Raw genomic sequence first — 13834 nt, 5'->3', positions numbered from 1 at the left:
CGCCGGCCCGGGAGGCGGAGCTGGGAGGGCAGAGAGACGGGGCGGACCGGGAGGAGGAGCTGGAAGGGCAGAGGGATGGGGCGGATCGGGAGGAGGAGCTGGAAGGGCGGAGGGACGGGGCGGGAAGGGCCGGGAGGCGGAGCTGGGAGGGCAGAGGGACGGGGCGGATCGGGAGGAGGAGCTGGAAGGGCGGAGGGACGGGGCGGGAAGGGCCGGGAGGCGGAGCTGGGAGGGCAGAGGGACGGGGCGGGCCGGGAGGCGGAGCTGGAAGGGCGGAGGGACGGGGCGGGCCGGGCGCGGCCCTGCTGACGGGCGCTGACGGGCATTGCCGGGCATTGCCGGCTGCCCCGCCGCCTCCCCGGGTGCCGCTGTCCCCGCACGAAGCCCCGCTCCAGGCGCTGCAGCCCCGGTGCGGTCCTGTAGGGCCCGGGCAGGGAGTGAACGCTGGGCACTGAGAGGTAAAAACGAGTAAATAAATGATGGCGCAGCGCCTGGGATCTAAACTATGTGGTTGCTTCTTGTTGCTTATTTTTAAAGGCAGGATGAAAAGTATCCGGGTTTGCTAATCCGTGTGATGGGAACTGGGCCCATTCCATGAGTCTTCTGATTTTGACTACTGTCTCAGCAACATTAGGTTTCTAAAAGGAAACTGTTAAAATTATTGCTGCTTGTTACTAAAACACAACTCCAGAACATCTGACCACCACAAAAAACACGAAAGAGATGGGGTTTTATTTGTACAGGCTGTTTTTCCATTATCTAAACCAAAGTACATGCATGGATGTCTGCACAGCCTTATCTCACTTCAGTCTTCATTTTTTCCTCATGGTAGCGTTTTAATTACAAATAGCACAATCTTCCCTTCTACCTTTCACCTTGGATTCCAATAAGTTTAAACTTGGGAATTCAAGGAAGCATCACTGTTACTGCTGCTGGTAGATATTAATTGCAGTCAGGCTGAGTACTGAACAGGCTGCTTTTTCATTCCAGCATTGAAAGGAAGACCACCTTCAGAGCAGAGGAACTAATGCTGTTGAGAGAATTCTCCAACTCCAATTCTGTCACTGTATCACAGAATCCTGTAATCATAGAACGGTTTGGGTTGCAGGGGACTTTAAAGACCATTTAGTTCCAACCCCAGCTGGTCCAATTCTGACTCTGCAATGAACCGGGAGCCCACTGCCTTTATGGGCAAGGTGTGCAAATACAAAACAAAAGTAGACATGAGGCAGGGGCGTGGGTTTGGGGAGGCTCTCCAAAGCCTGGATGAACTCTTGAAGTGATCAGACACTGCAGGGCCACGTAGCTGGTGAACACCAGGGAGACACGGCACATGAAGCAGCAGCTTGCCAAGCACACATACCGTGAGAAACAGCAGAGGAGGATGTGGGATCCAAGATTTCAGCACCCCCATAAACAACCAGCCTCCATGCGTTTTATAACATTTCAGACACGCTCCCAGTGCCTGAGGAACAGGAAGCAGCCCAGAGCTATTCGTGGAGCTTGTTAAATGTACATAACTGAAACAGGGTTTAGACAAGTACCTCTCACAGAGCTGTCCAATACCAGAGTCACTAATGAGCACATTTGCTTGGTGATTTCTCATTAAATATAATGAATATCAGGTATACTATATCAGATTGCCATGATTAATGAGGTTTTACTAAAATACGTTTCTGCTAACTTTTGTTATTACTGGATTGTGCATACATTCACTGGAAAAAAAAATAAAGATTCTATCTTGGAATGCTGGACTTGCAGCATAAAATATTTTCACTGAATTTCCACTAAGAAATATTTTCTTCAGTTCTGTTTTTTCTTGCTAGAACAAACCAAGTCAACTTACTTTCTTTAATATCTGATACTATGTTCAGATACAGATCTCAAAAGTAACCCTTTGGTAGGTGAACAAGTTGTTCAGTATACCCAGCACTGCACCAAACAACACTATACATTTCTTTGTCGTGCCAATTAAAGCTTTAATTTGAAAAGGAGGTAGTTTTCATGCTTGGGTCTGACTTTGCAACAACCTCTGTTCACGCAAAATTCTGTGTCTGGGAAGACTTGTTCAAGTCTGCTGCTTGCGGGGTCAGCTGTAGGACAAACACCTGTTCAGCCCCTGTTCTCTGCTGTTCCTCTTTCCCATGCAAGAAACAAACACAAGGCAGCACATACCACTGACAGGGGCACATTAAATTGCATTTTCTTTTTATTGGAGCACATTGTGTTGTGATCAGAGCATCTATTGAATCATGCCAATATGCTTTTTATAGCTTAAGCGTTGTCACATTTCTCCATCGTTTCTATAGTCGTAGCAGCTAACACGATTATGATTGCAGTACAGATTGTATCTGGTAATAGATGGCTACTTTCATTGTAGATTGCAAGAGTAAGGTGTTAAATGTTTTACCTTGTAGCTAAAAGTCCCATCTAGTCATGCCAGGGAAGGTCAAAGCTGTGACTGTCATTTTTGCTTCTGCAACACTCCAGTTTTATTAGTAGTACCTTTAATTATAAAGTTATACCTTATCAGAAAGCCAAAACTACCTTCCCTTGTAAACTGTTTTCACTATTGAGTAGGGCTGGGTCAAGCTGTAATATGAGAGGATTCAGGATGTTCTGAATTTCTGTAAATGAACTTTGAGATTTTTTTTTTTTTCCATTTTTGGAGCTATATTTGTGCAAAATGCATTTCCCATACCAGTCTTTCATCTTTCTTATGAGTTGGGAGAAGAATGTGAATTTTTAACTGCCAAAAGCTCTCTCAAGTCTTTGCTGGTGGTGCAGTTCTGTATGCAATTTTCTATTTTAAAGTGGATTCCTATTTGTCACATTTTACTTTTCTTTGCAAATACAGTACAGTAGAGTCTTAAATCTTGTTCTTTGACATTTCTTGGAATGAAACCTTAGAAAGAACAAAGAACTTGACTTCATTAAGGCAGTGCCTGACTTCTTGGAAGGAAATTAAGACAGAAGATCAGCCCTAAGCGTGCAGAAGGGGGAATGAATATGCAAAGGCTACCTGCTCTCAGCACTCACTGAGTCTGGAAGAATCAATTCATTTCAAGAACTCTACTGACACAAAAGGATGTTTAATAGAGGCCCAGATGAATTAAGTGTTGTGCAAGGCAGCCTTGCAGTGGTAATTTTGGGTATCAAAAATGATTGAGATCTGACTCTTACACAACCTGACAGGCACTAGAACTGCTTTTGCACCTACTGGCTTAGAGCAGGACCAGGACAATATTGTTTTAAACAGTACAGGAGACTTGCTGAGTAAGAGACCCAGAAAAATCAAGCAAGTTTTGAGATGTCCCAGCATCCAGCAAATTCTTCCCTGTTTAAAACCACTGTCACACATTTTACAGAATGCCAGGATATTAGGAGTTATTTGCACTGAAACATTCAAAATTATTGTTTTCATAGGTCAAATTATCTCAAGCACCTTAAATGTTCCCCTGCAGAGAGAAGCTAATGCCCGAGCTCTCATGCACAGAGAGTGCCTGTGTTAATCCAACCCTCTGAATTTACTCACAGGCAGAATAAAACTTGAAGAATCAGACCTGAACATGTTATCTTTAAAAACAACAAGAACATGTCTAAATCCCAAGAAAAAAAGCAGCGTAGCAAGCAGAATATGATGTCATCTAGAGCACGAATATTTGAATGATTCAGAATAATTTCAGTCCTCAATTTAATTTCATGCATAAAACAAGCACACTTACTTGCCATCGATTAAGAGAATGCAAATTTCTGTTCCAGAGCTAGTCAGACCTTGAATTCCTGGATCCAGTTTGAAAAATTAAGTCTTTAATTCAAATTTTTCCCAGATTAGAGATTAACTATTGTGATTTGGACATGAAATTCTGATTCAGGTACTAACCTTGAAACTCAGATTCCGACTTCAGTTTTGAACATAAAATAAATCTTCACCCTGAATTAGTGTTATCCTGTGCATGTGCATTTTATAAATTAAAATTTATTGATGGGATGGAGATGACATGACAGCTCTGTGTCATTACCTATCTGCTCTGAGTTGGGGAGGGGGTATGATGCCTGACTGTCTAGTCATCTGCATTGAAGCTATACAGTGTGATCTCTAAATCCAGAAACACCACAGAATGTTCCTGTTAGTACTCATCTTACTGCAAGATTTGCTACAAATCTGTGCTGGTTAAGACTATGTACTGGTTACACAATTTAAAGTTAGCCTATTAAGAAAAGAATTACATTAAATCAATGTCAAGGAAGATTTACACAGTTCCCACAGGAATTCCATTTATAGTCTAATTTTCACAATCTAAATGAAATTAATTTTGTAGTCCCAATTTCATTTTAGGTTTACAGGTCAGTTTTGGCACCTACATCTAATGTAAGTAATACATTACATGAACTTCTGATGAATTAGAGGTGCTAGGCTTAAACTGTTAATGATCAGCAGCCCTGCTCACAGAACACACAGGCACAATGAGAGCAGTGTAGGATCAGAGACTCCTGTGAAAACATCCATTAAATTTCTCTCATGATACATATTAAAAGAGGGCAGGGAGGAGGAAAACCCAAACCCTCCTGTAGAGCATTACAGCTGCAGGACAGAACATACCACCAAAAGTGCAATTCAGGAAGGGTGGGCCCTTGCACATTTTGTTCAAAATACCATGTTCCCCTTTGATCTCAAGAAAACCCAGACGTAAGAGTCTAAGGGAGGGTCTTGGATTCCTGTTTGTGCTGGACCACACTAACCAACAGCATTTGCCATTCTTTCGTTACGTGTTTCTGAGTTTCAAGGCAACTGAGCTACAAACCTGCCTCTGGCCTTTCTCACCTGCTCCAGGGAGGGAGAATGGACACGAGGTGCAGGAGGGGTATCTGTGTGTGTAGCTGTGCTGGCAGGCAAGAAAAAGAAACAAAAAGCCATTATTGGCTGTGTTCACGTAAAATATGGCACAGCTGTCCGTTCAGTGCAAGAGTTTTGTAGCTGCATTTTCCCTTTCATGAAAATGTGTCTCCTTTCCATGTCGATGTATTAAATATCCATGGTAACAGCAGGGGACAACCAATCGATTATGTACAGCAAGTGGTGAAAACAGTGCAATAAATGGTGAATAAAAGGACAATAAAAGAAAAACCTCTTTTGCTGTATTATCTTTCAGCTGAGAAACAGGAGCTGGCCAGTATCCCACAACTGGGGTATTTACACTAATGGTGTCTATGTAATAAATTTGTTCTTACCTTTGATACTGTGGTTTTGACTATGCCATATCAAAAAAAGAACAAACACAAACCATCATGTCAGAACACCAAGGTTAATTAAACCTGTATGTGAAAGCCCACGCACTACTCTAAAAGCTATTTATTTATAGACAAAAGAAGAAACAAAACTTGTGACTGTCTTTGCACTTTGCTGTCTCAAGTGCCCAGTTAACTGTTCCTCCAGATCTGTGTTTTTGGCTGCAATCAGACCAGTTCTCAGGTTGCACCCCCAGTGCATCAACCATGGCTACCTCTGCAGACCCAAGACAGATCCAGACCTCACGGTTTTAGTCTCTCATGAAGTAATGGCTGTAAGTACTGACCACAAAATACTTACTCACCACCAAAACATTTAAGACAAAATAGATCTTAAGAACAATAAGCTGGTCAACACACTTGCCCTTCCTTCTTACACTGTGACTTAGACTGCTGCAGAGAGGAAGGCCCAGCTTCTTCCAGCCTCTTCTACAAAGTCTGCCTCGGTGTTAAAGTATTTTTTCCATCAGTCCTTGCCAACTTTATCCTCCTATGATTTTTAGTTTGCAGCCTGACAAACCAGCTGCATCCCTCAGAACTGGAGCTATCATTCCTGTAATTACCACCTCATGGGTTTAGTCACATAGAGCTGACACAGGGGAACCACTGAATTGCCTTTTATTCCTTCATCAGCTAGCTCCCTATTAGGTTAGATCGATACATCTATACAGGAAAGTAATATAAAGAAGTACAACCCACTGTATAGTAACTTCCTCTCACCGACCTGGCCACATACAGTGCTCATGAAATTATTACAACTTGGTATTCTTCAGCTATTACTCAACAGTGGCTACACTGGCAAAAATCAATTCCTCCTTCACAAAAAAATATTTTACTAAGCAATAAAAGGGCCAAGTCCTGTCAGATGATTCAGGAAAGACGACTTCAAGCCTCCAGTTTCTGTTGTACTAAGCACAATGCAAAATAAAGATCAATGTGACAAAAGAAGAGCTCATACAAGTAAGCCAATCTTCTGTACACTACTAAGCCACATTAAGAAGCCTTTTAATCCCTTGTATCTGACAATGCCTGCTGGTTTGAACCCCGGAGAGTTGTTTCATTCAGACTCTGTCAGTGAAATCTTTTTAAAGCCAACCATGGCCACCTGATTTTCACGTCTTCCAAGTTTTTATACCAATTCAGTGAGCTGCCCAAGTCCTGTGGATCACCTCTGCACTTAGCAGCCATGAAATAAATGGGTATGAACACATTCTCCTTGAAAGAGATGTGCAGAAGACTTATGAAGGAGATATGCACCTCAAACATCACTGGGTCCAAGTTTCCTCCTAAATCCCAGAGATGCATGTACTGGCACTTTAAAGCACGTACCTTGCTGACCCTCAGCTCTGCTCAGGGTACCAGCCCAAGAGAATCCATTTCCAAGGCTGCTTTTTAGAACGAGACTGTATGTTCATGGAGAACACAAACTATGAGTGAATCCAGCCAGGCCAGGCGTACTTAGGCAGCAACCCTGCAGTCTGTAGGAAGGATCTAACAGGGAGCTGCTCCAGGAAATGCCACTTCCATGGCAAAAATGACTAATGAAGGTGGTATTTTCTACATTATTTTTTCAAAAAGCAAAAGCCAGGTCACTCTGCCCCAGACATTTAATATGCAGAAAAGCTGAACACCCAGGGCTACTATGAGAGGAAATGGCATTTGGCAAGACTTCCTTGGACACTGTCCCCATGCAACACTTACTACAGGACAAAAATTAATAGTTTTCCCCCTTGCTAAGACTGAGGCAGATAAGCACTGGATCAGTCTTGTGGATGGATTAAAAGAGCTAGAAAAATATTTGCTTTATACTGCAGCAGTTACTAAGAGCTTTGGTGGCCCTGTCAACTTGCAGGAACTGCCACGGGTAAGGCCCAGCTGGGTTTCTGTGGAGGAAGGCTGGTGGAGGAGGCACTGCAGGACCTGTCCAAACCAAGGATCTCTCTGCTTTGTCCTTGGGGAATGGTGCAAATCACACAGAGCATCATGGCAGGCAGCAGCATCTAAAAATGGAAAAGACTATTAGGCCACATAACACCTCTTCCAGTCAGAGATGAGACCTACGTTTTCTAAAATGAAATCTTTCAAACCCCAATTAAATGTGGTCAATCCTCATTAAAGATAAACTAGGTTAATATTTATGAGAGAAGTTCCTTGTGTGGCATACTATTTCACCTCATTTAAGGACATATCTGGAAATAACTCTGAAATACAGTTCAGCTGGCTTCTTCTGCCCATTGATTTTTTATTTTTCAGAGTACTCTGAAGTCATTCCTATTTATACTTCTGAAAACAAGTTGCTGGCAGTAAGCCAAAATTGTTTAGGCCCAAATCATGACCTTCCTTGAAACTGCTATAATCTGACTCAAGAAAACAGAACTTCCCTCACACTGTTTTTGTGAGGAGGGATGGGTGGAGAACTGCCCTATTTTCGACACACCCATAGACCAGTATCTATCTGCACCTTTCCTCAGGCCTGGCTTTATGGCAGGGGATTCCCCTACTCCCCGAACAGGTACATCCTATTAACCCCCCACTTTCATATCTGTGTTCATCCTGCTCACATCCTGCTCTACAAGTAGAAGGCCAAAGGTTCTTCAAGCTAATGGCTAAGAATATGTGCAAATAAACTTGTCTGAAGCTCTTTAAATGTATGAAATCCATTAGGTGGGCTCTATTTGTGCCAGGACATCATTGGATCTGACCTGCAACTTCAAGTGAGGAGTCTGGTCCAATTTCCATTTATTTCAAGGTCACTTATACCCCTGCAGTAGTAGGAATGTAGCAGGATGTTAACTGTGAATTGGGACAAATGTACTTCTGGAGTTCTGTAACCTGCTAAATGCATTGCAAGTACCTAAGGATTAGAAGGCTAACTTAAAAAGAGAATTCTGATTGAAAGGAGCAAAAGCATGTTGTTATTATTTAGGTGCAGCTTAAGCTACAGCAAAATATGTAAGAAATGTAAGATGTGGTTTCAACATGGACTTTGATTAATCAGAATTGTTTATGCAGATACTGTGCAACAGGACTGTGCCTCAGGTTTACTGAGCGTAACATCTTGCTTTTGACAAGGATCGTCTCAGAAAGTTCTTGGTGTGCTGCAGAATGGAAGAAGATCAGCGAGAGTCCTCGTAGAGCTTTCAGTACACAGCAGTGTCAGTAGGTTTACATTTTCCCTGCTAAAGTCTAACAGTAACCAGTGTTCAAAAGGAGCGACAGAAACGGGAGAGCAACAGACCAAATTCGTCTTCATTGGTGTAAAATCTGGGTCAGGGCCAGAGCTGAGGGCACTATCTCTGTGTAAATAAAGCTGCAGCAATCCCCCATCCCGTGTTTACAGCACCCCGGTGAGCGGACCTGGGGCAGCCGGAGCCCCCAGCGATGAGGAGCGGCGGGCCCCGCGCTCCGAGCCGCGCTGCCTCGGGCTCTGTCACCCGGGGCCGGCTGGCACAGGAACGGGTTCTGCCGCCCGGACCGGGACAGCCCGACACGGGCGCTGCCCTGCGGGCCGGGAGCTCCGAGCGGAACGCCGCACTCACCTGGCGGGCTGCCCGGGGCAGGGGCAGGGGCCGGGCGGGGAGCGGCACCCGGGCCGCCTCTGCCCCGGCGCTGGGGCGGGGACGGCTCCTCGCTCTCCGGTATCCGACTGCTCGATGCGCCGCCGCGCACCCGGGCCGTGCTCTCCCGGCGGTCGCTCTCCGGCTGCCCCTCACCTTCCTGCTACCGGCCTCTGTCTCCGGCACCCCCCGTTGTTTATTTACCCCCGGAGCCCCTCCGGAGCCCCGCGCGGCAGGGACACGGCAGCGGCGGCGGGCGGGCGGTGCCGGCGCTGCTGCCCCCTCCGCCTGGGAGGAGCGAGCGGCAGCGGGCGCGGAGCGGCGGCGGGGGGAGGGCAGGATTTAAACGAAGGGCGGTGACACCGCACAAAAGATTTCGATAGGCTCAAGTGAGGTTACAGCAAAGGCAGCGGGGCGGGGGAGCTCCCCCAGAGCCGTGCAGCGTCTGGCTGGCAGCGCCGTCGCAGCCGCCTCTTCCCAGTAGTTTGTCTGAAAGCCTGAGAAAGGGAATTTAAACGAAGATTTCCTCCCCCTCTTTTTTTTCCCTCTTTTTCTTTTTCTTTTTTTCTTTTTTTTTTTTTTCCCCTGGGAGTTGGCGGCTCAGCCAGGGAAGATGGCAGGAGGAGCGCAAGGCCGGGCGGGTCGCAGCATCCGCGGCTGCAGCCCGCGGCCACCACCCTTGTTTGCGGGAAGAGCCTAAGTTGGTGCGGCGGCGGCCACCGCGGGAGCCGGCGAGGAGGGCCCGGGGCGCAGGGGATGGACCGCGGCGGCGGGGAGAGAGCGCGCAGCGGCCGCGTGAATGATCGCGGCAGGAAGGAGTGAGGCAGCGGCAAAGGAAGGGGAACGGATCCGCCCGCCCGCCCCAGCACCCGGATCCGGTGGAGCTATTTTTTTTTTTTTCCCCCCTCCTCTCTTTCTTCTTTTTTTTTCCTTCCCCCCGCGGTCCCCCGCGTCCCGGCTCCCCGCCGTGCCCCTCTCCCCTCCCGGGCCGGCTCCCCGCGGGTGCGCGGCGGGGCCGTGCGGGGCGGGCGGGCCACACCCTCCGCGGCGCTTCCTGCGAGCCGGGGCCGCGGCGGGCGCCGGGGGCGGCACATGGTGCGCAGCCGCCGCCCCTCCGGCCCCTGCGAGCTGCGCCCGGCGGGCGCTCCCCGACCGGAGGCGCCGGGGGCGCGGTAGCAACTTGGAGGGCTGCGCCCCTGCCCCAACTCCGCGCGGCGGCGGCGCGTCCCTGAGGTATTGCGTCTGGTAAAGGGAACTTCGCGCAGGATCCCGCAGCCGGCAAGCCGGACGAGGCGGTGGAAGAGAGGGGAGCCAGCGTGCGAAAAGGAAAGGAAGAAAAAAAAAAAAATTACATATTTTTTAGCTAAAGGATGCCAGACCGGTGCCCGGGGGCGCCCGGCGAGCGCCGCCCCGCCGTGGGAGCGCCGTAGGAGCGGAGGCTGGCGCCGGAGCGGGGCGGGCGCCCCGGCCGAGCTCGGTCCCCGCAGCAGCGGCAGCCCCGGCGCCCAGAGCCTTTTCTTGCCTCCCGGCGATTAATGGAATGATGTTGCGGAAAAGGCAGAGCGATCCTGCCGGGCTCAGTCGGGACTGCTCGGGCGGCGGCGGAGGCGGCGGCGGCAGCGGGGTAGCGAGCGGCATGCGAGTGCCCCCCCGGCGCTATGGCTAGCGGTGGCTCCGGCAAGTCCAGCAGCGAGGTCTCCGGCGGCGGCATCCCCAGCAGCAGCTCCCTGCAGAGGAAGAAGCTCATCTCTATCTGCGACCACTGCAAGATCAAGATGCAACTGGTGGCCGATCTGCTTCTGCTGTCGAGCGAGACCAGGCCGGTGAACACCGAGAGCCTGTCTGTCTTCGGTGAGTCCTTTGAGAAGTGCAGGGACACGATCATTGCCAGGACCAAAGGACTCTCCATCTTGACCCATGACGTCCAGAGCCAGCTCAACATGGGACGCTTTGGAGAGGTGGGGGAAAGCCTGATGGAGATGGGGGAGCTGGTGGTCTCCCTGACCGAGTGCTCTGCCCACGCTGCCTACCTGGCTGCAGTGGAGACTCCGGGGGCCCAGCCTGCTATGCCTGGCTTGGTGGATCGCTACAAGGTGACCCGATGTAGGCATGAGGTGGAGCACGGCTGCGGGGTCTTGAAGACCACCCCTTTGGCAGATATGAGCCCTCAGCTCCTGCTGGAGGTTTCTCAGAACATGTCCAAGAACTTGAAATTCCTGACAGACGCCTGCGTGCTGGCCAGTGAGAAATCCAAGGATAAATTTGCTAAGGAGCAGTTCAAACTCAGTGTCAAATGTATGAGCACCAGCGCCTCTGCCCTCTTGGCCTGTGTCAAGGAGGTGAAGACCTCACCCAGCGAGCTGACCAGGAATCGGTGCGTCTTGTTCAGTGGACCTTTGGTGCAGTCTGTCTATGCTCTGGTGGGCTTTGCCACTGAGCCCCAGTTTTTGGGTAAAGCTGCCACCATTAATCCAGAGGGCAAAGCTGTGCAAACTGCCATCCTAGGAGGAGCCATGAGTGTGGTATCTGCTTGTGTGCTCCTGACCCAATGCCTCAGGGATATAGCCCAACACCCCGAAAGTAGCACCAAAATGAGCGATTACAGGGAAAGGTTGAGGAACTCAGCTTGCGCCGTCTCGGATGGTTGCAACCTGCTATCTCAGGCACTAAGAGAAAGATCTTCACCCAGGACTTTACCGCCAGTGAACTCTAATTCTGTGAATTAACCCCCACATCTTCTGTTTAGATCCCAGTCATTGCTAAAGGAAAATAATACCCCACCTCCTCGCCCCTTTTTTGTATACCAAAGAATTTGCTTGGATGAGCCCAATCCTCTGATTTCATGTGGTGAAGAAGCAGAACATATTCAAACTATATGTACTAATAAGGGTAGCCAGTTTGGGCGTCTTTATATTTTACTTTAAGTATCCGCAGATAAATTTTCCTTTATTCAACAAGGTCTTCACACAAATGGTAAAACTGTTTCAAAGTTTTTTATATTTGGGGAGGTGGGGGTATCTTAGAAAAAGGAGAAAAGAAAAAAAAAAAGAGCTTTAATCGCGCTGGGTGCGGTTTTTAAAGTTTGTCTTGTCTTGTCTTCCGAAATTTCCCTTCTAAATTTTGCTGTTCGGTTGTGCAGGAAAAAGGTTACCTCAGTTCTTATTCATTTAAAAAAATGAAAAAAACCCAACAACACATAGATGATGGATGTAGCTACTATTTTGTTTGGTTTTGTTTTGTATGACTTTTTTTATTTTGCATCAAGTGTTAGGTTAGAAGTGCATTTGGTGTGTAGGAGTGGAAGGACTGGAGGTTGTGATTATGTTTTCCATGTGTTGATTTCCAAACTGGGGGAAAAGCTACTGTGAGTGTTTAAACAAACAAACAAAATTACACTATAACAAAAGTGATTTTTAATTTTTTTCCAATGTCAGTTTTTATCTTGCATGTACTGGAGTATTTATTTCATCTATTAAAATGTTATGTTTCTCAGATGCCTTTCTGTGAATCTCTTAATACTTGAATAATTGAACAACTAGGCCTGTTTGTATTGTATGTCATTTCCCCCAGGGAATGGGTGGTACAAATGTAACTGTAAGTTCTAGACAGCAGCATAAAGTCTTCAGTTCTTTCATAAATACTGTCCCTTTCCCAGTACTACCCCTCCTCCCCAGGAGCCTCTGACAGAGTTACTCCAGTTGTATCTGTGGACAGCTGGGCCAGGATACACTGGGAGTGCTGTGCACTGGGATTGCTCTGCACTGGGACTGCTCTCCAGAGCACTGCTGGTGGCTGCAGCAGGGCACAGCCTGGCTTTGTTTGTCATCAGCATTCGGTGTTACCTTTTGAGAAGGTTTTGTATTTCAGTTCTTGCAGATGTTGTGGGCTATCTGTGTGTTAAAAATCTATGAGTTTCAGTATTATTTCATGAAAAATTTAACTGCTGGTTAGCTGGGCGTGTTCCATATGTCTGCTTGGGATTGTGAAGGTTTGCTGGAGTGGGTGCCTTAATTCCTCAGAGGTTTGTGTTGGAGCTCCTCAGTAGAGATTTCTACCAAAGCAGTTTGAGTTTGATGTTGTAGGTTACAGGAGAAGATGGCTAACCTCTGAGGCACAGCCGACCTCCCGTTGAATTCCTTGGGAGCTGTGAGCAGAGCTTAGTGCATGCTGCAGTAGTTCCCATAGTTGCAATGCTGAATGTTGTCACCCTGGTCTTTGTGGCTCTGTGAGACCTATTGCTTTCTATATGTTCTGTTAAAGGTAATTAGAAGAGCAAGTCTTCTGGCAGGGAGGTTTTGTTTGTCTGTCCTGCTCCATTGCATAGTTGTGGGCTCTTTTTATAGGTCTGCAGATTGAACAATGTTGAAAGCTATTGGAGGAAGCACCTTAAAAAAGTTACCGTGGCTTAAACCTTAACAAATACTGTGCTATTTATTCCTTTGAAGAAGGAAACTTTTGGGCTTTGGGTATGGAATGGACCTGGCATAGTGAGAGGTCTTTGTTTTATATCATTATTGTTTCTCTTGCATATGATGCTTTTACTTAAGTGAAGTGAAACGTTACTGAGTAGTGGACAAATACATCTGTTGGAGGAGATACAAGCTATATCCCTGTCTCCAAGGTTAGAGAAAAGAAATTCCTTAAGTACAGTGGACCTGTGTGTTAGGTTTTGTTCATATTTAAATGGAGCTTTTCTGACTTCAGTGAATTGTATGAACAAGGCTTTTCTTTGCCACAATCAGCCCAGGCTACGCTGCTGCGGGGTGTGATTTTCTCACCACACTGTGTGCGCTGCAGGGGCATGGGTGCACACAGCTATGTGGTGAAGTATACAAGTCCTCTCACTGTTTTATAATAAATAAATACATGCACACAGTGTTCTAACTTTGACTGAGATGCCTCCACCGGTATTTCCTCAGAAGCTCTCACGTGTGCACACACAAACGTTTTCCCATCTGGAAATGGGAATGGTATGGCAGGAGCAGCTG

At 47.4% G+C, this 13834-nt stretch overlaps 1 protein-coding gene and 1 long non-coding RNA gene across 2 annotated transcripts; one reads left to right on the top strand and one right to left on the bottom strand.

Annotated features, from left to right (window-relative positions):
* Nucleotides 1-2178: 2178 nt before the first annotated feature.
* Nucleotides 2179-8869, bottom strand: LOC120410520. The gene is made up of 2 exons (XR_005602719.1): nt 8829-8869; nt 2179-7289 (listed from the first exon to the last, which is right to left on the bottom strand). It is a non-coding gene; the product is annotated as an uncharacterized LOC120410520 (long non-coding RNA).
* Nucleotides 8870-9930: 1061 nt separating this feature from the next.
* Nucleotides 9931-12340, top strand: TLNRD1 (talin rod domain containing 1). Its single transcript, XM_010391086.2, has one exon. The coding sequence runs from the start codon at nt 10505-10507 to the stop codon at nt 11570-11572; it is 1068 nt and encodes a 355-aa protein (XP_010389388.1). The 5' UTR covers nt 9931-10504; the 3' UTR covers nt 11573-12340.
* Nucleotides 12341-13834: the final 1494 nt, after the last annotated feature.

This window comes from Corvus cornix, chromosome 10 (assembly GCF_000738735.6).
Source record: "Corvus cornix cornix isolate S_Up_H32 chromosome 10, ASM73873v5, whole genome shotgun sequence".
Lineage (NCBI taxonomy): Eukaryota > Metazoa > Chordata > Aves > Passeriformes > Corvidae > Corvus > Corvus cornix.
The sequence above is the reverse complement of the archived record's forward strand: the minus strand, read 5'-3'. Positions and strand labels throughout refer to the sequence as shown.